This window comes from Filicampus tigris, chromosome 15 (assembly GCF_054856515.1).
Source record: "Filicampus tigris isolate MCC_2025a chromosome 15, RoL_Ftig_1.0, whole genome shotgun sequence".
NCBI lineage: Eukaryota > Metazoa > Chordata > Actinopteri > Syngnathiformes > Syngnathidae > Filicampus > Filicampus tigris.
Window position 1 is genome coordinate 10,945,506 of NC_141231.1, and position 27,623 is coordinate 10,973,128.

Sequence of the window (27,623 nt, forward strand, 5' to 3'; positions counted from 1 at the left end):
GTTGCAAACTTAAATGAAATAACTCATCTGGAGAACCACTTCATCTTTTCACATGCTCTTACATTACAGCCATCTTTCTTGAATTTGAATTTGATTTGACCTGTAAAACTCGAAACACAAATCCCCCTAAGGATAAAGTAAAGCAAATGTCATCAAAATTTGAAGGACTGCAACATGTGGACAATTCTTCAACAATTCCACTACCAACCCCCACATTGCGTTTGTTACAGCCATATTTTTTTTAAAAAGTGTTGAATTTAAAGAAACGAGGGAAGTCTTCTCATAACTCCCATTAATAATAAAATGAAGCTTAATTTTTGTGTACGTCAACCCACCCCCAACTCCAAAATAAATTATTATTAATAAATTACAGTAATCCCTCATTTATCGTGGTTAATGGGGACTAGATCCCCCGCGATCGGTTGACTTCTTATTATTGTTATTTTAATTTGATATATTTATTCTAAAGTTTTATTTTGGGGGGATTTATGCCTGATACGCCATTGCGAATATGCAAATATATTTTTTGATGAATACTTTTTGAAAACCCGTGACCCACTGAAGCCGAGAAACTTGAACCGCGAAGTGGCGATGGATTACTTAACACTTTTTCCACATTGGTACAATACAGCTGTATTCCATAATTAATAAAAGCAAGAATTCCATTCATTTTCTACACATAATGTACCTTGATGATTGTTGTTGCAAATTTAATATAAAATATTAAGGTTCACCCTGTACGAGTCCACTTACTGTAGTGTAATGTGTGACTTGCGTGGTTCCTCTCAGGGGCCTGCCGGGAAAGACGGGCTTCCTGGACACCCTGGACAGAGAGGAGAGACTGTGAGTGGTCGCCTGAAAAGGAATCATTTGTCACTTCATCAGACAAGTCATATGACAACTCTTCTTCTTCGTCCTCTCCTGCAACACGCAGGGATTCCAAGGAAAGACCGGCCCTCCTGGTCCTCCAGGCGTGGTCGGACCTCAGGTGAGTTCTTGCTCAGAGATAATGGAACTTCTAAACTCAAAATGAATCCCATTTGTTGGGATTTTGAAATAATTTTCAGGGCCAGGGCCATTATAAAACCCAACAGCCATTTTAAGTAATATTTTGCTAATATTATTGTCAGGAAATTTTAATAAGGAATCAACTATTCCTTGTGATTTTGCAGGGACCAACAGGTGAGACCGGACCAATGGGAGATCGTGGCCACCCGGGACCCCCAGGTCCACCCGGTGAGCAGGGTCTTCCCGGAGCTGCCGGGAAGGAAGGCGCTAAGGTGAGTCCTAAAAATGAAGTTATTGACATAGAAAATGCTTTCGACGCAGAACAGTCTGGGAGACGTGAGCGTTATGTGTTAAATGAGAGTCAACCCACGCCTGTTCACTGTTTATTATTCATTCATACGATGAACATATTTTTGGGAGGTGGTTGTGGCTGAAACCTATAATCTCGGTATATTGATAACAATTTTATACACAAATTATACTATTTATAGTCGCGTCGGCGGAGAATTGGCAGTGTGCGAAATATTTTCTTCTTCCTGGGCGGGGCATTACAGAAAATAATTGAGAAGCGCCGCACTAAATCAATGAATACATTTAATTAAAGAAATGTGTACATAAAATCTTTTACATTTTTTTTATTCTTTAGTTACAATAAATCAATTAAACAATGAATTAAAAAAATAAATATATTTTAACCTTTTTTTTTGGGTGGTTTCTAAATTAATGCAAGGAATATTATAGTCCTCTTGATGATCTGAGTGGTTTGCATGTGGCATGATGGCAAATTTGCATGTACAATTAAACCCCCCATTATGCATTGGAAGGGCTTCCCTTGAGGGCCTCATGGCATTGTGTCATCCCCCCCACGCAGGGCGATCCAGGACCCTCTGGCCCCGCCGGTAAGGACGGCCCACCTGGCCCGCGAGGTTTCCCCGGAGAGCGCGGACTGCCCGGCCCTGTGGTCAGTATCATCTTCTTTCTGCGTTGTTATTGCGTAATGCTCGTGGGCTATCAAAAGCTCGGCGAGACCTTGTGTGGGCTGGAGAAGAACGACAACGTGATCCCGCTTTGTTTGTTCAAAACTCCGCACACAAAGTCCCGCTTGTTATGTAATCTGCTCATACTTTGATATTGAGCCAGAAATAAACATTCTGACAGCAAAAGCTAAAGATCTGTACTGTGTTGTGAAACCTCCGCTTTTGTTCTCAGGGGGCTCATGGTCTGAAAGGCAACGAGGGTCCTCACGGCCCACCTGGCCCAGCTGTAAGTACCTCTGCTTCCGGCACCCATCCTTGAACAAACCTGGCTGTCAATACTTTGTTTTTATGTGATTTATTAAAATCCTGATGTTAGTTTTATTCAAACACTCGGTACTGTCAAAACAAGACTTAACGTCAATACTTCGTGGTACAGGGATCTCCTGGTGAACGTGGTCCCGCTGGCCCTGCCGGACCCACAGGCCTGCCTGGACGCCCCGGTCCTCAAGGACCCCCAGGCCCTGCAGGAGAGAAAGGTGGACCGGTAAGGAAGTCTTAAATGAAATTATCCCAGAAGCTTACTTGTATGGGCAATGACAAAGGGGTTTGTTACTACCCCCAAAGGCGGAAAATTACCTGGTTACCCCTAATTTCGTGATGGGGGGGAAACGTTCAACTTTTACAGGCAGTATGAAAGGGCCTTGTTACTACCTCCAAAGATGGAAAATTATCAGATTGAGTTCATACCATCATTCTGAATCCTGATTCTATGCCTGAAATTGTTCTTAGGGAGAGAAAGGACCTCAAGGCCCAGCTGGAAGAGATGGTATTCAGGGACCAGTGGGTCTACCAGGACCCGGGGGACCCCCTGGACCACCCGGAGAGGACGGGGACAAGGTGGGATATTACTGGTCGGCTTCTTTTACCCGTTAAAATAGTCTGTTCTTAAACGCTTACGTCGTCTTACGTTTCTGTTGCTGCATTGATTTCGTCCACATTTTTGTCTGAAAAAGTCGACTTCACATTTATCATAACTGACGGCTTTCTTCCTTAGGGAGAACTTGGAGAACCCGGCCAGAAAGGAAGCAAAGGTGACAAAGGCGAACATGTGAGTTAATCTGATCTTTATCCTTATGTTTAATCGTCAGTTATCATCAATTAACACGTCGCTTAAAATCAATAGGGTCCACCCGGCCCCACTGGACCCCAAGGACCTGTCGGCGCTCCTGGTCCTGCTGTGAGTGACTTAATTTTTGCGCACCATTCTGTGTTAAATTGGCAATTGACCTGTTTACCTGCTTCGGGTGTGCAGGGAGCAGATGGTGAGCCTGGTCCCAGAGGTCAGCAGGGTCTGTTTGGCCAGAAGGGAGACGAAGGATCCAGAGGCTTCCCCGGACCTCCGGGCCCAGTCGGGCTGCAGGTAAGAAAAGTTTAAATCTGTTGGGGCTTTTCCCCACTCCATTATGATTGATTGACAAACCTCCCTCTCATTTTTTGCAGGGCTTGCCTGGTCCACCTGGCGAAAAAGGAGAAACAGGCGATGTTGGTCAGATGGTAAGCGCTATACAAGTCATCAGTATGCTCTACTGTGAACCCTCAATTATTGGGAGGGATATACTTTCCGGACCCTCCTTCGATCTGCGAAATGGGAATTGAAACACCAACACTAACAAAATTCTGCTAGCTTATTGCTAACATGTAATGTAAAACATCATAGATGAGCTAACAAAAATGAGGATAGAGGCTACAGTAATTATAAACCAAACAATTGCTACTTAAACACACAGAGCAACAACATACAAACATACACACACATTATATATATATATATATATATATATATATATATATATATATATATATATATATATATATATATATATATATATATATATATATATATATATATATATATACACACACACACACACACACACACACACACAGTATATAACAATATTACTGAAGGACAATTCCACTTGGGACCTTCTCCATTTTATTACATTGCATCTCTCAGTGGAGCTCAGTGCTGCCCGGAATGTTGTGGCAGAATGTGGTACTACACAAAAAGGCCACAACTCTAAATTAAGAGTTGCCTGGAAACTGTTAAACCACATTAAAAAGGACTGCTTAAAAATCTGCAATATAGCGGGGGTGTCAACAAAGAAGCGCGATTCGCAGGGGTTTACTGTAATTCCAATTTGATTTCAAGATTTTCACATCGTTTTAACATCATTTTCTTTTAGGGTCCACCCGGCCCGCCTGGACCAAGAGGCCCCTCCGGACCCCCTGGTGCCGACGGCCCTCAGGGACCTCCTGGTGGTATTGGCAACCCTGGTGCTGTTGGGGAGAAAGTAAGCCTTTCTTCATCTGTTGTTGTTTGTTTACTTTACCCACACTTTTTATTCCTTCAGCGTGTTTGCACTTTTTGTACATCTCAGAAAGTTGTTTCCTCTCCTGGGCATCTGACAAGTTTGTGCCATGTCAGGACTGGTCGTACCGCAATTCCGCTCCATTTGCGAAGATGGATTGTGGCAAATGACAATTTCACTTCTCTGTCCTTCTTTCTTTCCCCAGACGAGGGTGAGAATTGCAAACAAGCGAGCGCCATGCCGCTCGAGTTTACTTGATTTAAGAGGGGACTTTGTTGTGTGCAAACAGTTTGCATGGCCACTCTGTCAGTAAGACAAACAACTCGCATCTGTCGGGTGACGAATGCGTTCATTAATACCATAAGTCACTTGACGTAAACCTCTGCTAAATTAAGGACGACAATGTCAGATAGTGACAGTTCTGCTAGAGAAGCGGCGAAAGAAACAGAAGTTGTAATCGATGATAATGGAGACAATAAGGTTCCCTGCCAATCCTGTAGGTGGTGTTAAATAAGCTTGATAACAGTCAAAAAACTGTGAAATGTTGATTCTTCAGAGTTGATGTTTACAGGCTGTGTGATAGGAGTTTGTTACTACTTCCAAAGGTGGGACATTTTTCTAAAAAATTTAGCATTTACCCAACAGTAAAAAAGGACCTTACTACCTGATGGCAAATATATCGGGGCGGCTTCATGCCCCCATTCCGTGTTGGAGGAGTTTACAGTGGCAATACCTTAAAAAAAAAAAAAAAAAAAAAATCAACATTTAAAGAGCGTATGAAAAGGTTTGTCAAGGAAAATTGCACGGTTGATTTTGTAGAGAAAGAAGATGGAAAAATGCTTCTCACAGACCTCTTGATAGCTTAATCTTCTCTGTTGCAAAATGACAACACCACGCTCTCACATCTCTCTTTGGGCTAATGACACTTCCGCCGAAATGGCACTTTTACGAGGCAGAACATCAGCATAATAACAGTGCTGAGTAGCTGTCAGTCATGCTGGTACTTGGGCTGTTGTCAGCAAATGAGAAGCAGTCAGGCCCAGAGGGGATGTAAAGCCACAAGATAGGGTCTTCATACGGTACATAAAAATGGAGATAGGCTTCATTGTGTGGTGAACTAGTGGGCTGTACCACAAGAGTTGCCATTATTAAATCTCTCCAGAAAACCACTTTTATTTCTCCGCCACAGTCGACAAATGTCCGAAAATGTCTCTCACCTGTCCTCTTGCTCTCTCTCTCCAGGGAGATGCTGGTGAGACCGGAGAGCCAGGTCTTCAGGGAGATGGTGGTCCACCGGTGAGTAACTTTGTCACTGACCTCCACACCCGGGAGCATAACATTTTTGTCAGGGTCTGTGAAAACCCACATCCCTTTCAACCACTTTCAGGCTCTTTGCTGCACTGAACATTCTGTATATTAATTTGTGCTTGCATTATTCCAGGGACCGAGAGGAGAGCGAGGAGAGAAGGGAGAGGGCGGTCCGGCCGGTGCTGCTGGACCACCTGGACCCAAGGGTCCCCCTGGAGATGATGGTCCCAAAGGCAGCCCTGTAAGTTCCATCTGGACTCATCTCATCACAGTTTGTATTGAAATGTGCTTTAAGACGGTTGTGTTGACTTTCAGGGTCCAAGCGGCTTCCCTGGTGATCCAGGTCCCCCCGGAGAGCCTGGTCCAGCTGTATGTATGACGTCTAAACTGTGACTGAACAAACTCTGTATTTCTTGTTGACTACTGACATAAAAGGCTGGATTCTGGTTGTGTTGTGCAGGGTTTAGATGGCCCACCTGGTGACAAGGGAGATGACGGCGAGGCCGGTCAAGCTGTGAGTGTGCCATGATTTATAAATCCCACTTACACTGTTATGTACTTCGCACGTTTCATTTTATAACATTTCCATCTAGGGTTCCCCTGGACCGACTGGAGAGTCTGGTCCCTCTGGACCACCAGGAAAGAGAGTCAGTATGCTCCTCCCGTGCTCTTTTTCTACCTGAAATCATATTCAAGACAATGATTATGCCATATTTTCCCAAACAGGGACCACCCGGAGTGACGGGACCTGAGGGAAGACAAGGGGAGAAAGGAACCAAGGTAAAAGATAAAAGCATGAGTTCAAAATGTAGAATTATGTAAAAAAACGACATTACAGCCCGAGCTGACGCTAAAATCCTCCATGTGTGTGATTTTATTTCCGTGCCATAAGGGAGAGCCCGGCTTGGAAGGTCCTCAAGGAAAAACCGGTCCTGTTGGACCTCAAGGATCGCCCGGCAAACCCGGTTCTGAAGGCTTGAGGGGAATCCCTGGCCCCGTTGTAAGTTTTAATGTTGTGAAAAATTAAATTCTGTTTTTTGATGAGCTCAACATCACTGCTTGTTATTTGTACCCAGGGGGAACAAGGTCTACCTGGTGCTCCTGGTCCAGATGGACCTCCCGGGCCAATGGTGAGTTTAACTTTGACGCAAGTGTGTTGGTGGGTTAGTGACCCAGATACTAATCACACTGTTATCTCCTCCAAAACCACAGGGTCCTCCGGGCTTACCTGGTTTGAAAGGAGACTCTGGTATCAAAGGAGAGAAGGTGAGGTCACAAACTGTAGCAACAAAGACTAATGGACTCATTTCCTAGCCGATTGATCAGCTGTGTTGTTTGCCCGCAGCCATCAAACCATTAGAGCACCGTCTGGCAGTTAGATGTATGATGGCGCAAATGTCTGTGCTGGTGTGTTATTGACTAGCTGTGCGCTCTCTCCTCAGGGCCACCCGGGTCTCATCGGTCTTATTGGACCTCCGGGCGAGCAGGGAGAAAAGGGCGACAGAGGTCTTCCCGGTCCGGCGGGAACTGGTGGCCCCAAAGGAGACAACGTGAGTGAAAAAAATGGGCGGGCGGGAAAGCCCATTGCCATGGAAGGTGGTCCTAGAAAGGGTTAACCGCTTAACATTAGACCATGCTATCCACATATTCCACAACCCTGCTGCAAACTAACTAACAACTACAATAATTCTACTGTCTTCTTTCTTACTTTAGGGTATTGCTGGTCCTTCTGGTCCTCTTGGTCCGCTTGGTCCTCCTGGATTACCCGTAAGACTCTGTCATTCATATGTTACTTCGTCTTGTTTGATGAAATCATGTTAACATTATCATCTTTGTGTCGTCAGGGTCCTCCTGGTCCCAAAGGTGCTAAAGGTTCATCTGTAAGTTGTCAGACGAATAAGAGCAGACAGACTACTTTTTAATGCACCGCAATTAAGGATTCCTTTAACTGGTCTTTTTCAGGGTCAAACTGGACCAAAGGGAGAGACTGGTTCACCAGGAATTCAAGGCCCTCCGGTAAGGAAAGACTTATTCACCAGCTAGATGTGAATGATTCTGATGAGCTAACACAGTGTTGTCAAATTTGTTACACTTAGCCTGATCTCAAAAATATTTAGCTAAGTCAATTTAAAACTGCATATAAATGAATGTTTATAAGAAAATAGTTCGAAAATATTAAATGCAAATATATGATACTTCAGAATTAAATACAACAGCATTGTAAAATGTACTTCACTGGAAAAAACAGTCACAGTTTGAACATTTAATGAGGTGAATGTTCAAGTTCCACTAGAAAAATCTTTCCTGTCTCTGTAAAAGGGTCCCCCAGGCGACGTCATCCACCCACTGCCCCTCCAGGCCTCCACCAAGGGCCGCTCGCGCAGAAACATCGACGCTAGCCAGATGATGGACGATGAGGCAGCGGATACCAACTACAAAGACTATGACGACGGTATGGAGGAGATCTTTGGCTCGCTCAACTCGCTCAAGCTGGAGATCGAGCAAATGAAGCACCCGCTGGGCACACAGGCCAACCCTGCTCGCACCTGCAAAGACTTGCAGCTGTGCCACCCGGACTTCCCTGACGGTTGGTACCCGCTGCGCCGTTAACGACCAGACAGTTAGCCAAAACTCACATCCGGACGCCCACGCGAAGACTAACGGACCATGTTCCTGATGTCACTCACTTGGCCACGCCTCATAAAGGCACACATGTAACACTATAGCTATTGTTATGACTCAGATTGGCCCATCGTATAGTAGATAGACTAGAATCCCAGGCAAAATAAATAAACCGCATATTTCCCTGATGTTGCATGGATTTCTGACAGACAAGTCGGTACTTTTAGTCTATGACCTAGCATGGCTGTGGTAGGTGAACCGCGATATAGCAAGGGAATGCCGAGTGTAATCCTCGAGGGTCAAATGAAACCCATGCCACTTCTGACTTTCCACAGGCGAGTACTGGATTGATCCCAACCAGGGCTGCTCCCGGGACTCCTTCAAGGTTTATTGTAACTTCACAGCCGGTGGCGAGAGCTGCATCTTCCCCGACAAGAAGTCTGAAGGAGTGAGTAGGGGTGTTGCTATTTTTATTCTTGGCTCCAACGGAGCGGGTAACACGACTCACATGCTAGCAACCGTACAACTTAATACATAATCAGCGCACTGATTTTGACAGTAAATTGTGTTATTTATTTCCACTCTGGTATCCATGTTACCAGCCTCCATTAGAGTACAGGGAGCATCTGTGTGTGTATGTGTGTGGATGAGGGGGGGGGGGGGGTGTACGAGGGGGTAATGTTACCATTCTAACAGTCGGCCCTCACTTGTACATTCTCTTGCCTTTATTCATTTCCGAACAGGCCGGCATAGAGACAGAGACAATTTAACCAGGTTTTGCTTCATTACGTGAAGACAAGAGCGGCGGTGCGATCTGTCGGGTGGGAGTGCTGTGTGGCGGCCATTTTAATGAGACCCCTCAACAAGACACCCCTTTCCACCACCCACACCCAACCCCACGGAGGAGCGGCGTCAGTTTGCTTTAGCCAGGAATAATGAAGCTGAGATGGAGAAGAAAATAAATCCCGCGCTGTCAAGGCTTTGCGTTATTACCAGTAGTTGAGCGCTTTCTGGCCCGTTGGGGAGGTGGGGGAGAGGGTTGGGGAGTATAAATGCTTACGGTACTCAAGTACATTTTTTTCTCATTTCTGTACTTCAGTTGAGTATTTATTTTTCTCTTTACTTTTTACTTGTACTCCGTACAATTTAAAAACAAACGTGTACTTTCTACTCCTTTGTTAAAAGAGGCTCACCACATATTTTTAAGACAACGAAGATGACATGACTTAAAAAGATGCAACTAGAGAGCCGAGGTTGAGACCTTGATTGATTGAGATCTTGGGGTTTAATAAGGCATCATGGAGGAATGTGAATTACAGATGATGACGCAACAGATTTGGAAAAGCCATTCATGGCCCTAGAAAAATGTTTGATGTCAAGCTCCAAAAACGATCATGTTTTGCTTCTGGTGTTCAGAAATTCCTCATCTGAAAAAAAACACATCCAAAGCAAGAGTTGTCATCATGAGCTGTTTTGTTTGCTTCTCAGTTTATATTAGCAACGCTAAGGGAACATGTATGGATGCGTAAAAGTCACTTGGGTGCTTTCCTGACGCATCTCTTCGTCATTTCGACTTTTCTCCATTTGAAGGGCACCATTTTGTGTGAGCCATCTCCAAACGTTTCTGTTAAAAGTGTTATTTTTATCCACTTCTTTCTCTTTCAGATCTGATTGGATACACGCTCTCCATCTGTTTCTTGGTCTTTTTTTGTTTTTCTTCCATTTTTCATCATTTTGCATTTTGCACCACCTGAGTCTTGTACTTTCTTTGACCCTGGGTCACCTTTACCAACACCCTGACGTATTGATTTCTTACTCTGTCTTTTGTCATCACTTTGGGCATCCATCTCAACGTCTTTATTTCGAGAACATCAAGCTTCTTCTACTTTCATTTCTGGTCAAACAACGTCTTTATGGATTTTACCTTTTAATTTTATGGGTACACCCCTTCAATATCTTTCTGCGGATGTTCCATCCACATTATATACCATGGTTAACTTCCCAACGCATCGCTCATTAGCGCATTACGCCCATGACGACAGTTTTAATACAGAGCTGTAGAAAGCTTCATCAATGTCAAAGAGCTGAGGACTGCTGATCTTTAAATAGCGCCGCAGTAAAGCCCCCGGCGGACCTTGCTGTCTTCATTCATCTCTGCGTACGCCGCAATTTTTACAGCAACAATTAGCTGCCAGCTGCAGTTTGTTTTGGCCAAAGTGGCACTGCTATGCTACGGTCCATTCCGGCAGGTGTGGACAGCTACCCCCACTCCTCATAGCCTCCCAAAGGACAAGCATGAGCAAGAAAGGGGTGGACTAATCATCTCTCCCTCCTGGGCAACACTAATGATTTTTTCTTCCTGTCGATCCGTGCCCCCCAGGCTAGACTCACCTCATGGTTAAAGGAGAACCCCGGCTCCTGGTTCAGTGAATTCAAACGTGGTAAACTGGTAAGCCGGCCTTTCCGACTCCCTTTCCCTGAATGGCTGTTATATGGTTTTTACAGAGCAAAATGGCAAAATGGCCCAAAGACTCACCAGGCACATGGTATAGTCACTACAAGAGAGGTTCCCTGGTAAGTGGCCCCCCGCCTGCGGCCCAGGCTGGGATTGTGTGGGTCCCTAGGCCGTGCATGGTTATGGTACTGCACCTGAACTATAACACATTACTCAGAAGAAGTAAGGGATATTTGGCTTTTGGGTGAAATTTCGGATTAACCTAAATTGCACAATAACCTATCCAGGTGAAATTTGCGTAAATGTAAAGGTTATAGTGGATTTTAGCTCAATCCTGAAATTTCACCTGAAAGCCCAACATCCGTAACTTTTTATAAGTAGTGTATGTACTATATATGCGGCGCACACGGCTTGACTTGCTGTTAAGATGGTTATGGTGGTGCATGACTTGGCATGACACGCATGCTCCTTCAGTCCAAAACCAGAACAGGGACAGACGGACGGGTGAGTGGGCGGGCTGATGGCTCGTCTGGTCCTGCCGCCACCCTGTCCTAAATCCCAAGAGAGTGGCTGTATATCCTGACGCTGTCAACTCAGGAAGAATCACTTATGATTACTATGCTACATCTAAAAAAAAACAAATAAAAAGATGAAATTCGAAAAAGGTTCCACTTGAAGGTTGTGTTCAAACATTTGCTACTCTGGTCCAGACAAGTACTGGGTGGGCATTGATCGGGGGACAATTATGGGCCAACCTACACTTACACGTAGGTTTTTTTGAGGGTGAGATTTTTTTGAGCGTTCTAGGGGTTTACGCTTGAGGTTCAAGGGCTAGAGTTGTGGAATCAAGCCCAGTGATTCCCATCTACTGTGCTGTAGAACATTAGTGTGCTCTTCAGCATACTCTACTTCCTTGACACCAATTCATACTTTACTATTAGTCAGGACTTTGGCACACTTAGGGTGTGAGAGCACAAAATCACAAACAGCGTAGTTTATAGGGAGCTAAAGGGAAAAAAAAAACACAAAGCGAACCATGAATATATATTTTTTTACTGGATGAGCTTAATACAGAAAGAACACCAGATATACACCGTATTCGGTGCTTTTGACAAATGAATCAAACCTATTTGTGTGATTTTCCCCTGTGTTACTGTCTGTGTCTTTGGTCTTTGAGGTAAACAGGTAAAACAAGGTCTCTATTCTCTAGTTTGATTCTTACTTGGGTTTGAACGGCATTACAAGCAAACATGAACACAACCTTCATTTCCACGACCTTCTTCAAAATCTAATTTGACTTTGCGTGTAGATTTTGTGAGTCCAGCGGGTCAGGACACTCAGCCACCAGCCACCCAGGGGCTTCTGGGAACCTCAGTACATTGAGGCTGTTATGATCATGATGGTAATGATGATGATGAAGAGGTAATGTTCCTGTATCCACACGCTGAGCACGGGCGGGGCGGGAAGAAGCATGATCATCTGAACTCTTTGAGCCACGGTGTCAATGATCTTTAATGCTTAAATGGTACGTTGACGTTCTAACACAATCTGTAATTTTACAATTTGAACTTCATTTTCAAATCAAAGTTTATTAACTTAGAATAGTTTAACTTAAAAAATTGGTCTAACCTGGAAACCAGAGACAAACAAAACTCATTATAATGTGCAGAATTTGAGAGCTTTTGGGTTTGAACACTTTAGTTCCTCCTCTTTCAAGCCATTTTATAACATACTATAAAAATATAAAATAGTCCAGAAATTCCACACAATCACATTTTCATGATAAATATTTCTATCAGAGTTGGGCATTTTACAACATTATGCTGGTCCGTCATTTATCATCCGTCAGCGGCCTGGGTACCCGTCTGTCATTAGTCAGTCCGTCATTTGTCGTGACAAACTGATTTATTGTCAGTTCATTAGTCCCTCAGTCAGTTCGTCAGTTAAGTCCATCAGTTAATCCGTCAGAAGTCTGTCGCTCCGTCCAACGCCCCTCCCCCCCCCAAAAAACGTCGGCCAAAACAGGCGTTCGACAGTGACGGATACGGTTAGTGACGATTACACTGACGGACGAAAATCCACTTCCGTCAGTGCTTAGTCCGTCATTTTTAAAACGTGTCCCATCATTCTTCAGTCATCAGCAAAACGGGCGTTAGTCAGTGACGGACTGACGGACCAGTTGAATGCCTACCTCTGCTTTCTATATTAAGAGATACTTTACATATGTAGCTCCTCCTTTCATATTTCTCAACAATCTCAAACCATTGGAGTGGCTATTTGAGCCATTTGAACTCCAGTGTACCATTAAACTGGTTATCAAGTCCCGTGTTAGTGTGGCTACTGTGGCTCAGGAGATGCATGCGAACGAATGAATGAATGAATGAATGAAAGTGCATGGAGAAGACATGGTGACAAAAGGACGCTTTGCTCCAATGGCTGCCATTCCGCATGCGCCCAGTAAGTTTGTCGGGAGAGACCAAGCCAAAATGTGGACCTTAATGGATGCCTCATGGTTGGTATACAAGTCAGAGTCACGGGTCATGCTGTCTCTTCATGCTAACGGATCTGGCTCACTTCACTGCAACTACACCAGTATAGAATTGTAAAACAAAAAACAAACAAACAAAAAAAAAAAAACCACAGCTAATGCTAATGTCCTCATTTAGAAACAACTGCCATATAGTTAGCATATAGGATGATTAGGATTTGATTTAATAAGTTTTAGCATCATTAGCTCATTCCAAACACATTTACAATGTTGTGATTTCAACACACGAGCCAAGACAACCATAAAAAATCATTAGAAGATGCAATTAGCTGTCACAATTACACCGGCTATCATATAATAATATAATAAAGCAAAGTCGTAGTAGTTTTTGGTGTACGGCGGTAACAAGTGTGTCTGAAAATGTCATCACAGAACAGTTACGATAGACTAGTTGGCAGTAATGACATTCACTGTAGCGTTCTAGTTGTATGTAATGAACTTAGCTTCTGTCATGATGAAACATAAAATCACGCAAGATGTCCGTGCTAAGTGGTCATGTTTCTGTAAAGAGTCGACATCGATGAAGTCATACAAATGTAGCCGAAAATGTAACGTACCTACGTGTCATGTTAAAACAATGATAACAAAACAAAAAGTAACAAAAGTCACGCTAATAGATACTGCAGATTATTTTTATTTTTTTTTTCGTCACCATCTTTGCTTCTATCAATCACCAAGCTGGTTGTCTCGCTTATTTGTTATTTTTTAGCGTTTCCAAAGTGGACTCAAAACAACTCGCGCTGTTCCTTTCGGTTGCAGCTCTCCTACGTTGACGCTGAGGGCAACCCCATCGGCGTGGTACAGATGACTTTCATGCGCCTGCTGAGCGCCGCCGCCCGCCAGAATCTGACGTACAGCTGCCACCAGTCGGTGGCCTGGCATGACCAGGAGGGCGACAACTACGACAAGGCCATTCGCTTCCTGGGCTCCAATGACGAGGAGATGTCGTACGACAACAACCCCTACATCCGTGCCGTGATGGACGGCTGCGCGGTAAGATAAGGGGGTGCTGCTATTACTTTAGTCCTCTATTTTTTTAGCGCAACAAAAGAAATTGCTCAAATTCATCCAAATTATTGTGATGCGTGGACCACGTTTTGACAGGACTTTCTATAGTAAGTATTGAACTGGTTTACACATAATATGATTGGCGGACTTGAGGCTTTTCCAAGCAAATCGGGAAGAATAATCATCCTTAACGCACCTCACACTAGGGGTTGAATGATGGGGGATTTTTTTTTTTGTTGGCGGAGCTAATTTGACGAAGGTCAAGATGAATCAATGATTTTGCTACGGACAGTTTCACAAAAGAACGTACAGTATTACGATCGACTGTCATAGAAACAAATAAAAACAAATGATGGTGACGGCAGCCAATGGCCGAGTCTAAAGTTATTTGTAAATAAGGCCAAGACAAGATGCCCAAAAATTAAACAAAAGCTCAAGTTCAGCCCAATTATCCATATGCGTCTACTCTATTTTTTGAAGGATTTGCTATCTTAGTGGCTTAAAGTGGAAATCAACCCAAACATAGTTTTTTCAAGAATATGTTATATGCAGGCTAGTTGAAACACAGCATTATGCTTAATATTATTTTTGTGGAATATGAGTTAAGCAGCAAAATCCAGCCGTTTTTAGCCATCTCAGGGGGCGTGTATTTTGTCACTTCTGTCAACTGAAAATGACATCACAAAAGCTCAGGGCTTGGATAAAAACCAATCATGGCTCTGCTTCAAAAAACAGGTGAGCCGTGATTAGTCGTTACCTGAGCCCCGAGACACTGTGATTTTCAGTCGACAGAATTGACAAAATGGCCGCCCCCAGAGATGGCTAAAAACGTCTGGATTAACTCTTATTCCACAAATGCAATATTTATCAGAATGCCTTGTTTCAACTAGTGGGCCTACATAGAACATATTCATGAAAAAAAAATATGGTTGGGTTGACTTCCCTCTTGAACTGTTTTTCAAAGAGCCCAGTTTAATAAAAAAGCGCTCTTAACACACCCCACACGGCCACATGTCAGGATAATCAGTCAGGCTGATGTTTTAGAGACATCCGATCTTTGCTGACTTTCTCGATGAATGGTATGTGTGTACCCGGCTTCAAGCTCATTTCCTCTAGATTCATGTCGTTTTTTTCCCGCTTTCTCTCTCCCGCAGCTGAAAAAGGGCTACGACAGGACAGTACTGGAGATCAACACTCCTAAGGTGGAGCAGGTGCCATTTGTGGACATCATGTTCAACGACTTCGGCGGCTCCACGCAGAAGTTCGGCTTCGAAGTGGGCCCTGTCTGCTTCGTCGGCTAAAGACTGAGCAAAATTGAAAGAAAAACAAACAAACAACACTTATTTTTGTTTCTAGGACAATTCTATTTGTAAAAATGTTTTTTGTTTTTTTTCCATAAAGCAAAATTCTGTAGGATGAGAGGAAATAACCTTGAAACCTCAGCTGCCTTCTCCATCACATGCAAGTTTTGAAACTGGATGATCACACGGTGCCATTCGCACCAGTGTCATCTCCCGCCACGGACTCCATTTTGGCTCCTGCTTCCTGTCGCGCTCAATCTTTGCTTAATTGTTGGGAGCTTCGTTTGTGCATAATTGTCCCTCCCCCTCCCTGCCCTTTTTTTTTTTATTTTATTTTTTTTATTATAAATATATATAAATATATAAATAATTTTTATGTTTGTAAGTACATTCTGTATATTGATGCTGGTGTTTGTTCTATTGCTCTACTGGCTTCAAAACATGCATGTGACTCAATCGACTGGGCGGATACTGCGATGACATCATCATCATCATCATCGACAACAATGACGACGAAATCTGACGCGTTAAAAAAAAAGACGACAAACGAGGGACAAAAAAAAATTGGGGATTCTTGTTTGTATGAATGGAAATAAAAGGAAAGAACAATAGCAGTTCGAATGATTTGCAACGAACAACCTAAAAAAATAAAAAATCGGATGACGTCACCTGAAAATCGGAAGAACTTCGGTGCTATTTTTCTCTTCTGTGGTGCTACACTTTTCAATTTTTCCACGTGGATCTTTTTGCTGCATATTGTACGTTTTTTTTTCACCTCTCAACACAGCCATCTGCTTGATTTTCGGGAATGAATCAGAGTGACAAGAAAGAATCCAAAGAGCGTTTTTTTTTTTTTTTTTTTTTTTGTTCGTGACGAAAACCCATGCCAAAAAAACAAAACAAAAAGAGAGCTTTAAAGTCGACATTTCGAATGGGAAAGGTGCTTTTTCTTCTTCTGAAACAGGTTTTTATTTTAATTATAACTTTTCAACCTATGCACTCTTTTATGCTTATGACCACTAGTATCTTACCACAGAATTTTCAACAGCCCTTAACATACATTCTTTTCCGTTGTTTCATAGTTTTGAAAAATAATAAAAATGAATATAACAAATATGTGACTTGAACAATTTCTCCATATGCTTTGTAGTTGAAAACCGGATGCATTTCCTGTTTGTTTGCCAGAAGTAGCCATTGTTCTGATTTATTTTTAAAACATTTTTGTCAGTCTGTTTGTCAAACCTGTGTACGGGCAAAAAAAAAAAATAGATCTATTTTTTTCCTCTCAATTTTTTTTGTTTTCAAAATGTCAATAAATCAAAGTTTACTGTGGCCATCCACTCCTTTGTATGTCTTTTGAAGCATTAAAACTCATCTGTATGCATGAAATGGTTAAGTTTGCTCTCTTGTTGTCGTCACCATTATATATTTATTGTATTATTTAATGAAACAAATAAAAAATATACATCACAAATGTAAGTGTAAAAAAAGACATTCCAGTATAAAGAGTTTATATCTTTTGAGTTGTCTTTGTTGAATCAATCGGCGAATCCGGACTGCAGCTTGTGGTTACTAACGTAATTGCGTTTTAATCTAGCTCTTACATACAGTAACTGGGTCATTGTTTTCATGTTCAATATAGAATTTTGTTGTTTTAAACATGTTTTTTTTCATTGGAAAGAATGTTTTCACACTTCTCTCGACTGACTTTCACAAGTTTGTAAACTGGAAGACACTGATGAGGTGAGTGTAGCCATTGCGAACATAACAGTTTTAATGGGACTTGTGTTGTCTTTAACGTGTTTTTTTCTTATTTAAAATGATGTTGTCACTCTCCTGACTGACTGTCACAAGTTGGTAAAAAAATGACGGCACTGATGAACAGGTGAGTGTAGCTGTTGCTCACAGCAGCCGTTTTGTCTGAACTTTGTTCACCTCGGAAAAGATGCTTGCATTCTTCTGACTAACTTCCCAAGAGCTTGTATTAAGGAAAAATGTTGCGCTACCTGCTGGTGTGGAGTGGTATGACTAAAACTAACACCAAACACACAACTGTCAGCTGATTTCTTTTTGGGGACAGTCTTGGATTACTTTTTTCAGAAGAAACAGCATGGCGTTGGTAAAATTCTGCCATACCCTAACTGGTCTTGGCAACGCCTGGGCGGTGAGAGCTTTATCACGGCGGCGCATCAACGAATGGAAAATATCTCCTGTTCAATCTGGAAGCCCCTTGGAGCGGAAGAACCCGTTATTAAAATCCGGCGATGTGCACTGCAGCTTATCTCACCGCTTATCTGATTGGCATGCAAGTGGGTCAGCGGCGGCGGGACCCGACTTCTGATCACCGAGTATCCTTTGGCCCAAAGCAATTACGCCCCGACACAATGGAGAACACGGCCAACCCGAATCTCCCTCATCTTGACCCGTCTAAACGGAATCCACAATGCTCTTTAAATGAGGCGTTCTCATTAGAATTTGAATGCCTTTCGAGGCAGCGTTTCCCCAACCCGTGGTAAGCCAAGGCACATATTTCACATGAGAACAATCCCATGGCATGCCGCAAAATAAAAATGATACAAAAAGCATATATAGTGAAAATAATGATCGCAATTCACTAACAAATGTACTTGTGTGTGAAATCTGGGCCTCCTTATAGACTATGTGTAAAATGAATTCAGAGATTTGTTTCTGAATACAGTACACGTTTATGACGACAGTTATAGTCGAGATTTCTAAAATCGACAGTGTACCTTTTAATCTAATGCGCCTTACGTATGGATGTTGGCTTTTCGGTTTGTCGTCTTTTACTCAATCACTGCCAGATATTTTCAGACCCTTAATAAATTACAAATACGCTTATTATTGTCTTGCTAGAATCTTTGTGCCGTTTTTCTTTTTTTTTTGCACAATGAATCTGGATTGGAAGCTTGAAAAAATAAAAAATGCAATGCTACCATTTTTCCATTTTAATTAGACGTCTTATAAGCCCGTTGCTGTCAATCCAGATGTCTTAAAGGTAACAACAAACACGTAAAGTGATGTATCGCCAATATGGCCGCTGATTAAGCCGTAAATCCTGCTCACGTCCTCAGGTGCGAGGTGACGTTTGTCAGCTTTGTGTCGACTTCAGTCAAAGGCGCCCGGGTGAATCGGGCCCTTTTTAATGACAGAATATTTCACGAGGCGCTCAGCTTTTCTTTTTTTTTTTATTCCCTGTTAAATCATTTGCAGAACAACAAGAGAATTCCAAACGTGTTATTTGCTGATGCAAATGAGGGCTCTAAAATATGATATATGCACGCGTTAGGACGGAGAGAGGTGTACATACAAGAGGTGGATTAAATATTTTTGATGTGCTGTATATATCAGCGTGCAGGTTTGTGGCTAAGCCCATTTCCTCATCCCTGAATACGTTCTCATACTCAAAAAGGCCATCCTGGTGAAAATCAACACTTGATAGGGTAGTTTTAGGGGTTGAAAAGTCAGCCCCCAAAGGCAGTTTCATTTAGCAACATGAAATTTGGTCAACGTAAGTATCATAAGTATACCTGCAAAAAAGTCTCAAGAAGCCGCGCCTTAAGACAGGTTCATTTTGCCACTTGGGGTTGAAGCTAAGCCTGAATGCTTTTGAAAATGATCGGATTGTGAATTGCGATTTAATATGCATTTTTTTTTTTTCCTAGGTCCTCTTCCCATTTATTTTTTAACAAACATGCAATAAATTAATCTGTATCACAAACTAAACTCAATTTCTCCGGAACCCAACACCTGATTTTCAAAATGCTTGGTGCATTGTCCTCAGCTTTAAATGGCCCATCCCAACCAGACTCAGCAATTTAGGAAATCTTGTCACGTTGCTTGGACAATGTTGTTAACATCCAAGCTCCTCTGGCAGTGCCATAAACGAGTACTTCTACTAGCTTTGCTGCATTTACATTAACCTTCATTAATTTTTCATCCAATGCTAGTGTAGCACCACCAGAGTCACTCTTGTCACACAAAAATTCAGGAAGTCATTCTATCTTGGAGCGTGCGCAGTTCATAAAAACTCATCAAGCGTGAAGCGAGACAAGACGACGTCAACATGGGCCTGTCCTTGGCGATTGTCTTGGGGTCTCGTATCGTAGTTCTCTTTGGCCTGGTCTCTCTGTGGTGAGGGGGATGCGCTCGGCTTCAAAGCCAACACTCACCTCGGCATCTTGAGCCTAACGTGCTTGAGGAGGGGTTGGGGGAGGATTACGGGCGCAGGACCATATGGTCTTCCCTTCTGGCACTTAAAGCCCACCATCTAATTAAATCAAGGCTACATTCTGCAGCGGCGCTACAAAGCGTCTCCTGCTGAGAGAAGCCTCAAAGTCATTTTGGTTAAACATTCCCTTTTTGCCCCTCCAATGCCAACTCAGCCAAGGATGAGCGACGTTCTATTTTAAGTCTACGGAGAAACTTTTTTTTTTTTTATTCCCCTCCTTGCTCTCGAGAAATCTCGGATGTTTGCTATCCCCTATGACAGCACAACACATTTTTTTTTTTTTTTTGCATGTTAATGATCTCTGCTCCGACTTGTTATGCCACGCGTCAACCCGACGTTGTTACCTGCCATCCTGCAGGGGAAACATGGCAGCCTCGGGTGGCGCATTTACACATCAAAACATCTCGCTCGCCTCCCTCGTTGCCGCCGCCGCCTTCAGCGCTCGTCTCGATGGTTTTTATGTCTTCGCTCCCATTTTTACCATTGTTACTACTTTTCCAAAGACATTTTTCAAAACTGAGTGACGCTAAGTCCTAACGCAAGGTTGTTGGTAGCTTCCTCTACATAATATCAGGAGAAGGCCACCCGGCATGATTCTGATCCGCCTTCGACTGGCAAAACCATTGTCACCGGGAAACGGAACTCACTCCTGGAACCATCAGTCAGCTGGTTCAAAATGCAGCAGCCTGGCTTCTCGCTGAATCAAACAGACCACACCAATTGTGGCCTCCCTCCAGCTTTTCAGTTGCCCATCCCTGTACTAGACACCCCAAAATAAATGCACATCAAACCTCAAGCAGCTGACCGAGTTGGATTGCCGTGTTCACACCTGTCCAACTGAACAGCGCCTGTGGGGGAAACCAGCTGGGTTTCCCATTAAAACCCAAGACTAAAATCTCCGAGTGTGAAAACACCCATGTAGACATGCTGACACATGGTCACATCACACTGCTCAATCGGTCACCTCTGATACCTCCGGTTGTAACTTGTCGGCTATGTCGGTGACGTGTTCTTCCGCCTCTGCCAAGCCTCATCATCCACCGCCTTGACTCAACTCTCCCCCTTCCCCTCCAGATCCAATTTACCGTCCGTTGGTCCCCCGGGGGTGCCCATGTGACATCGATCACCTTCCCGCTTTCTGCCAATTTAACGCAGCTGTGGCATTAAGTTGCATCAGCCGCTGGTGACATCGTGGAAAAGAGCTACATCTCGGCGCTGACATCACGGCTGAAGCGAATGGAGCCGGACGTGGGCAAACGAATGCTGTATTTGGTGACATGTCCATGTGCCACAAGTGTAACGCATGAAGTGCTGCTTCCATGAGTGAGAATGTTTTTAATTGTTTGTTTTTTTTGTCTGGCTTCTATGGAAAAGTGTTTCCTAAACTTTATTGATCCAAGGCAGATTGTTTACATCGCAAAAATATCACAGCACGCAAAACAAAAATATCGTAAAAACTATATGTGGAATGAAACTGAAATAATTCTCGCCACAATTTACTTTCTGAGTGTAAAATGTGGGCCTTGTGTTTAATGAATGGCAAGAGTGTGTAAGATTTTTAATTGTTCTACCTGTCACTATAGACTGCACGCAAAGCTAGATGAACAAAAATAGCAACATTAATTGTGGTACATAAATGGTATTTTTTTTGGACCAATAAAGTATAATTGGATCAAATTGGGTTGGGAATCACTGCTATTTATGATGCTCGCTTGGCTATTGAATCTACTAGCGCCACCTCCAGTCGTCACGGTAACGAAATCCATACACGCAATTGGTCATAGCAATATAAGCAGCTTGGGGGTGTCCAGTCATTCACTTGGATGCAACAGGGCCGCCTCCTCGGACCAGCTAATTTTAGCAAGACAAGAAACTGAGTTTTAATTGTGCTATAAATTCTTGACCCTTGGGGTATTTTGATGAAAGCATGCTACAAACTTGTGATTAAGATACCAGGAAAGTTCTAACAATGTGTGTGTGGGGGGGGTAAACGCATGTTTTGTCTCCCTTAAATGAGCACTGATGGCCATTTTGGTGCACTGAGAGTTTGGGACGTTTGTCCTCATTGTTGCTCCAAACTGGGTCACTTGTATGAGGGTTTTTTTTTTTTCCCCGAGATTCACACTAAAAGCCTGCAGGTGGTCAGCATAAGTGCCACACACGACTGAGCGAGACATCGCGTCGAATTTCCAGCTGCGTTTGGCGACAGCGCACCTGTGTCGTCGTCGTCGCTCGGCTGCACCCGATGGAAACAAGAAGCTTTTTATTATTTTTTTTTCTAAAGCCTTGACAGGCCGACAAATGAGCAGAAGTCTGCGTTCCTCCAATTCCTAATGTGTAATTCCTCATTAAAGCAAAGCATATGCTGCTTTTTCTGGTCACGTCGGAAAAGTGGAGCAATGAGATTTCCACGCTTGATTCATCATTTATGGGATAAAATTATCCACCGAGGCTGCCTGTGAGAGCATAAAAGAAACTCATAACGGCACTTTGTAAAGAGCAGACCTCCGCCAAGGCCCACCCATAGTAATGGATATACCTATCACCTGTGTCCCGTGGCTACATTGCAGTTCATCGACATCCGCTATATCCCAAAATTTTAAGCAATTGTTTTTGATATATTTTTTACACTATAATATAAAAGCACTAGTAATTTCCATCAATGGTATTTTGCATTACGTGTTAGCATTAAGAGGTAGTCAACCCAAACATATTTTTTTCCAGAATATGTTCAATGTAGGCCCACTAGTTGAAATACGGCATTCTGATTAATATTGCGTTTGTGGAATATGAGCAATCTAGCCGCTAGCTCAGGGGGCGGCCATTTTGTCACTTCTGTCGACTGAAAATGACATTGAAGTTGCTCCCGGCTCACATAACGACCAATCACGGCTGACCTGTTTTCTGAAGCTGAGCCGTGATTGGTCGTTATCTGAGCCCTGAGCAACTTCGATGTCATCTTTGGTGGGAAAACAGGTGAATTTCTCATGTTCCACAATCACAATATTTATCAGAATGCAGTGTTACGCATGTTTGTTATGTTATGTTAGTTTGTCAGAATGCAGTGCCAGTACCTCTGCATAGAACATATTCTGGAAAAAAAATATGTTTGGGTTGACTTACGCTTTAAGCTAGCGGACTTTCACTGGACAGGTGTTGCTGTTTAAATATACCATGCACAATTTGTCTTTTGTTTTATGTGTCAGTTTTACAGTAAACAAGCTTTGCTTCTTATTTGGAGAACTGTTCAAGCGAGAGAATCTTCTTTCCGGTTCCTCAAAGTGATGTGATAGCAATGCAACGGGCTTGCAACCAGTTCAGGGTGTACTGCACCTCTCACCCAGTCAGCTGGAATAGTGAAAATAAGCAGTATAGAAAGTTTGTGGATGTTAAATTAAAATGGGGGATTTTTTGTTTTATACTGTCTCCATATTGCCCATTTTCACCTTTTGTGGGTGATGTTTGGAACGTATCCATTGCAGTTAACAGTTCACTGTAATTCAACTGCTGCAACACAAAGGGGGAAAATAAAATCCAAAAGGTAAAAATGTTGAAAGATTTGTAGACTGAAGAACAAATGCAGGATGAAAAATGACACTAAAATGGTGGCTTCAAAACAAAATGTCAGACTCCCTCCATTAGGGAATGGTTCCTTCAGACTTTTGTCTACTCATGATTTGTGGGTCTACACATGCGAACACAATTTCTCGTTGCTAAGTGACACAATCTGTGGGGGCTGTATTAAAGAAAAAAAATCAGGGAGGGGGATGATTTGTCTTTGAAGCAGTCTTGGAAATGGCCAAACTGAACCTAAAATGGTCTTCGGACTTTTTTGTCGGCCAACTCGTGATACACATGCCCACCAAATGTAATGTTGATAAGTTAAACAAGCAGTTGGGGATGACTTTTCAGAAGAGAGAAAAAAACAGAAGTGGTGGATGAGTTTGTGATTGATTTAAAAATAAAAGGAGTCAAGAGTTCAAGTGCAAAAGCTGGTTAAAATGCAGGAAGCTCTTAAAAGGTGAAAGTCTGTCAGCGCTGGCGTTTGCCGCAGTTATATAAAAGACACGCTGGCGCGCAAACAAATGTTACGGCCCACGCGGCCTCCCTCCCGGCTGCTGCATTATTAATGATGTTGAGCTGTGCTGATGAAGATGATGTAAATGAGCAGCAGCAAACGCATTCCACTCGGAGTAATGACGCTTGCAGTCTATTCCGGGGTCTCAAAACTGCAGTGAATAAAATTCTTCCCCCGATGCGAATGCCAACCACAGTGGGACCAGTTGAGCAAGTAGTAGCAGCTTCCGCAAAATGAATAACAGCAAAGACGGAGAGAATTTCAAGGACGAGTTCGTTTTTTTAAGGACAACTGGAAATTAACAAAAGGACGGGATGAATGCCCACTAGACCAAAATTACACTAAAATGAAGAGGGCTCAAACAAAAATGCAGATTTCCTGTGTTTTCCAAGGCATCACTTCTGGGAAGTTTTTTTGTGGGTCAACTTGTGATAAGACATGCTTACCAAATTTCATCATCTGAAACGACAGCATAAAATTGTGGCTTCAAACCAAAATGTCAGACCTCTTGTATTTTTCAGGCATGGCTTTTTAAGATTTTGTTTTGTGGGTCTACTTGTGACAAACATGCCTACCAAATTTCTCATTACTGAGTGAAACAGGCCAAATAAACTGAATTTTTAAAACAATTTCAGGGGTGATCACACCCCTGTCTTATCTTCTGCAGATGAAATGTTTGCTTAATATTAGGTGGGAAAACGCAGCCAAAGTGGGAGCCGAACTCACTCATCATCCTGATTCTCAGCGAGGACAGATGGCGGGATTGCACAACACGATGCGCACAGAGACGGAAAAGAAAAGGCGGGATGGCGCTTCTTCCCTTGCGGCTGAGCGAGCAAATGTTTTGCGAGGGTTTTAAGTTTTGTGACTAAACCCCTGATTTGAGCGCGATGCCTAGGGCAAGATGTGTCCTCCCCACATAAACCACCCCCCCGCCATCACACTTCCCGTGCACATCACGTCCAAATGTGTGCGTAGGTATTAGCATCGTTAAGCGGACAGACGCCATTGTACGTCATCTAATCTGGGTCGTATAATTGAAGAGGCTGTAAGCAAACAGCTCACGAAACAAGGTTAGCGCTTTCTGTGTTTGTGTAGCATGAATGCCACTAGCATGTTAACGAACGCAAGCAAATATGTTGGCATTTTGTTTCTGTTGTTTTAGCAGGAAGCAATTTTTCTAAAGGAGAAGTGGAAAAAATGTGAAAAAAAACCCTGTGACCCCAGTGATGTGTTGTCAAGATTGTTTTAATAGATTGTTTTTAAAGGTATTTTAGTAATGCCATTGTAAACATCAAAGCTTAACAAAAAAAAGTCCACCTGACATGACATGACTCCATGAATTGGGACATGTAACCAAATGACGAGACTTGACAGAAGCCATAAATAACATCAAAATAAGAATAAAAATTAAAAATAAACGTCCAACCCAAAAGGCAAAGGCTAAAAATACCCACATTAGCTTCATTTGAGAACTCACCTCTAAATAAATAACTAGATACCAGATCCATGTAGTCGTCACTTCTTAAAGAACAATAAAATCGTTTTTTTTTTGTTTTGTTTATTTGACAAGTGTGTGGCGTGGTTGAATGGTACCACCTCTGCCTCAATTTGAGCCCAAAAAAATCCTGACTTAAGAGATGTTCAACCTGCTTGATTGAGCTGCCCTGAGCTAACACATTACGCTAATTCATACGAGGGGAGCACAACGTGGGCTTTTTAGGACGACGGTTAGCCTACAGTCACATCCGTGCACAAAAAGAGATAAGAACGTCTTCATGCCGATTGCGAAAGTACAGTAAAATAATGACAGCCCTGGGCGTACACGCCGTTCGGTGGCGGCGTGCCAAGCTAATCAAATTAACCGAGGTGAGCGGCGCGCTGACGTTAGCGAGAAGAAGCCGGGTGAAACATTACATTGTGTGACGGCGTGCTAACACATGCCAAAAACAAATACAAATATGTATGCAATTTGAAATCCAAATGTATCATTAATGACAAAGCCTCCAAACCTTAGTTACAGCTTACAGTCAGTTACATTTGTTTTGTAAGCAAGCTCTGAAAACAAATTACTGATACATCAAATTAATTTTCCCATTGAAACAAATTGAAATGCCATTAATTGACACCCACCCATTTGAAGTTTACTGTAAAACTAATCATAAAACAAAGGGAATGATGACACGTGTATTCAAAATAAACACTTGGCTTTGCTTTGGATAAATCCGTTTAGCTTAGTGCTAACACACAACAGAAAACACCATAGACGGGCTAATGAGTATCATCTGTGTTATGACACTTTCAGTCACGGATATCTGAACACAAACGGTGGAGCAATACAAAGACAGATAAAATCTGATCAGATAAGATCTGGCAAAATTGAATTCAATTTAGTTGAGTGGCTTTACATTCGATTTCATTTTGTCATAAATATATGTTTTTCTAAAGTACAATATAAGAGAGTGCTATTTTTCTTATTGAAAAACACATTCCGAACCATTTTTTCTTTTTTAGGAGGTTGGAACGGATTAATGACATTTAAGTTCATTTCAATGGGCACAGTTGATTTAAGATATGAATCTCAAGACACCAGCGTGCGCACTTTTGGGGATGATGCTTTTTGTGACACACGCTACTATTTGGCTCAATAAAAGGTGGGAGACACTGTCCAATGGCAGATGCAGTTTCCAAATCCAGAACGTATTGTGATCCAACTTGGAGGCACGGAGCACAATATGCCCGCTGACATTTCAAAAGGTCGTTTAGAACAAACAAGTCGTCATGTTCACGGCGGAGGGACGGATGGACGAGGCAATAATGGCCGCTCCATCCCCCTCCTCATGCTCGCCCGCTTTCATATTCCTCATAAATCACTGGATGGCGCACCGCCTGTTAACACGGAACTAATCAGGGCCCGTAGCTCCACGGTACGAGGCCGCCGCAGTAAGTGAACAGGCAGCAGGGAGGGGGACGAGGAGAGGACGGTGGCGGTGGAGGGGAAAGTGATGAAAGAGGTTAGTAATGGCAGCACGCCTGAGAGCCAAGGAGAAAAATCTGTCAGGGACCTAAATTTAAACCCGCTTCCTCCTTCTTTCCATTTCTGTCCCCTTTTCTTGACTCTGCCATCAAGCCGTCTTTCAGTACAAATCTGAATGCTCGCTTCCCGCTTCATTCTTCTTGCGGCACTCACACAGATGACAAGAAAGTCGGATTTTTCATGAAAAAAAAAGAACAATCTTACAAGAATCAATGTGTGTTTTTTTTCTGAAGATTTTTTTGCATTATGAGAATAAAGTGTTCTCTATTCTAAAAAAATATATATAATTCTGTAAATAGTCTTTACTTTTGAAAAAATTTATAAAAACAACAACTCTATTACCATAATATAATGATATAATACACATTTGTCCCCAAAAATACAAATTAAACTACTACTACTTTATCTCACAATATATTGTGCCTATAGGGTAAAAAAACCAAAAAAAAAATCACAATTTCTACCTTAAAATATAAAACTTTATTCTGGAAAAACCTGACTGTATTTTTGTAATATTTCACCTTATTTAAAAGGGGGGGCGGGGGCTGGGGGGATCACGATATGACTTTTTGGCTTTAAAAAAAAAAAAGAAACTTCGTCATTGAAACATTAAAATTTCAAGAAAAGGTCTTGATTCTCAAAAAAATAATTTGTTTCTTG

The 27,623-nt window shown here is 42.5% G+C and overlaps 1 protein-coding gene across 3 annotated transcripts in view; it reads left to right on the forward strand.

The window, feature by feature from the left end:
- Nucleotides 1-17,119, forward strand: part of col5a1 (procollagen, type V, alpha 1) — a 77,674-nt gene extending 60,555 nt beyond the window's left edge. The window contains exons 38-67 of one of the 3 annotated variants that reach the window (XM_086053850.1): nucleotides 790-843; nucleotides 935-988; nucleotides 1,173-1,280; nucleotides 1,880-1,969; nucleotides 2,218-2,271; nucleotides 2,422-2,529; nucleotides 2,775-2,882; nucleotides 3,040-3,093; nucleotides 3,169-3,222; nucleotides 3,298-3,405; nucleotides 3,486-3,539; nucleotides 4,232-4,339; nucleotides 5,600-5,653; nucleotides 5,799-5,906; nucleotides 5,981-6,034; nucleotides 6,126-6,179; nucleotides 6,259-6,312; nucleotides 6,392-6,445; nucleotides 6,558-6,665; nucleotides 6,742-6,795; nucleotides 6,878-6,931; nucleotides 7,108-7,215; nucleotides 7,379-7,432; nucleotides 7,510-7,545; nucleotides 7,628-7,681; nucleotides 7,985-8,252; nucleotides 8,623-8,735; nucleotides 10,668-10,736; nucleotides 14,050-14,283; nucleotides 15,453-17,119. In XM_086053850.1, the coding sequence (XP_085909976.1) occupies nucleotides 790-843; nucleotides 935-988; nucleotides 1,173-1,280; nucleotides 1,880-1,969; nucleotides 2,218-2,271; nucleotides 2,422-2,529; nucleotides 2,775-2,882; nucleotides 3,040-3,093; nucleotides 3,169-3,222; nucleotides 3,298-3,405; nucleotides 3,486-3,539; nucleotides 4,232-4,339; nucleotides 5,600-5,653; nucleotides 5,799-5,906; nucleotides 5,981-6,034; nucleotides 6,126-6,179; nucleotides 6,259-6,312; nucleotides 6,392-6,445; nucleotides 6,558-6,665; nucleotides 6,742-6,795; nucleotides 6,878-6,931; nucleotides 7,108-7,215; nucleotides 7,379-7,432; nucleotides 7,510-7,545; nucleotides 7,628-7,681; nucleotides 7,985-8,252; nucleotides 8,623-8,735; nucleotides 10,668-10,736; nucleotides 14,050-14,283; nucleotides 15,453-15,599 (2,631 nt within the window). In that variant the 3' untranslated portion in view covers nucleotides 15,600-17,119. Of the gene's footprint in view, nucleotides 1-789; nucleotides 844-934; nucleotides 989-1,172; nucleotides 1,281-1,879; nucleotides 1,970-2,217; nucleotides 2,272-2,421; nucleotides 2,530-2,774; nucleotides 2,883-3,039; nucleotides 3,094-3,168; nucleotides 3,223-3,297; nucleotides 3,406-3,485; nucleotides 3,540-4,231; nucleotides 4,340-5,599; nucleotides 5,654-5,798; nucleotides 5,907-5,980; nucleotides 6,035-6,125; nucleotides 6,180-6,258; nucleotides 6,313-6,391; nucleotides 6,446-6,557; nucleotides 6,666-6,741; nucleotides 6,796-6,877; nucleotides 6,932-7,107; nucleotides 7,216-7,378; nucleotides 7,433-7,509; nucleotides 7,546-7,627; nucleotides 7,682-7,984; nucleotides 8,253-8,622; nucleotides 8,736-10,667; nucleotides 10,737-10,792; nucleotides 10,862-14,049; nucleotides 14,284-15,452 lie in introns of all 3 variants that reach the window. The other 2 variants (XM_086053851.1, XM_086053852.1) reach the window with 2 other exon arrangements.
- The last annotated feature ends 10,504 nt before the right edge of the window (nucleotides 17,120-27,623 follow it).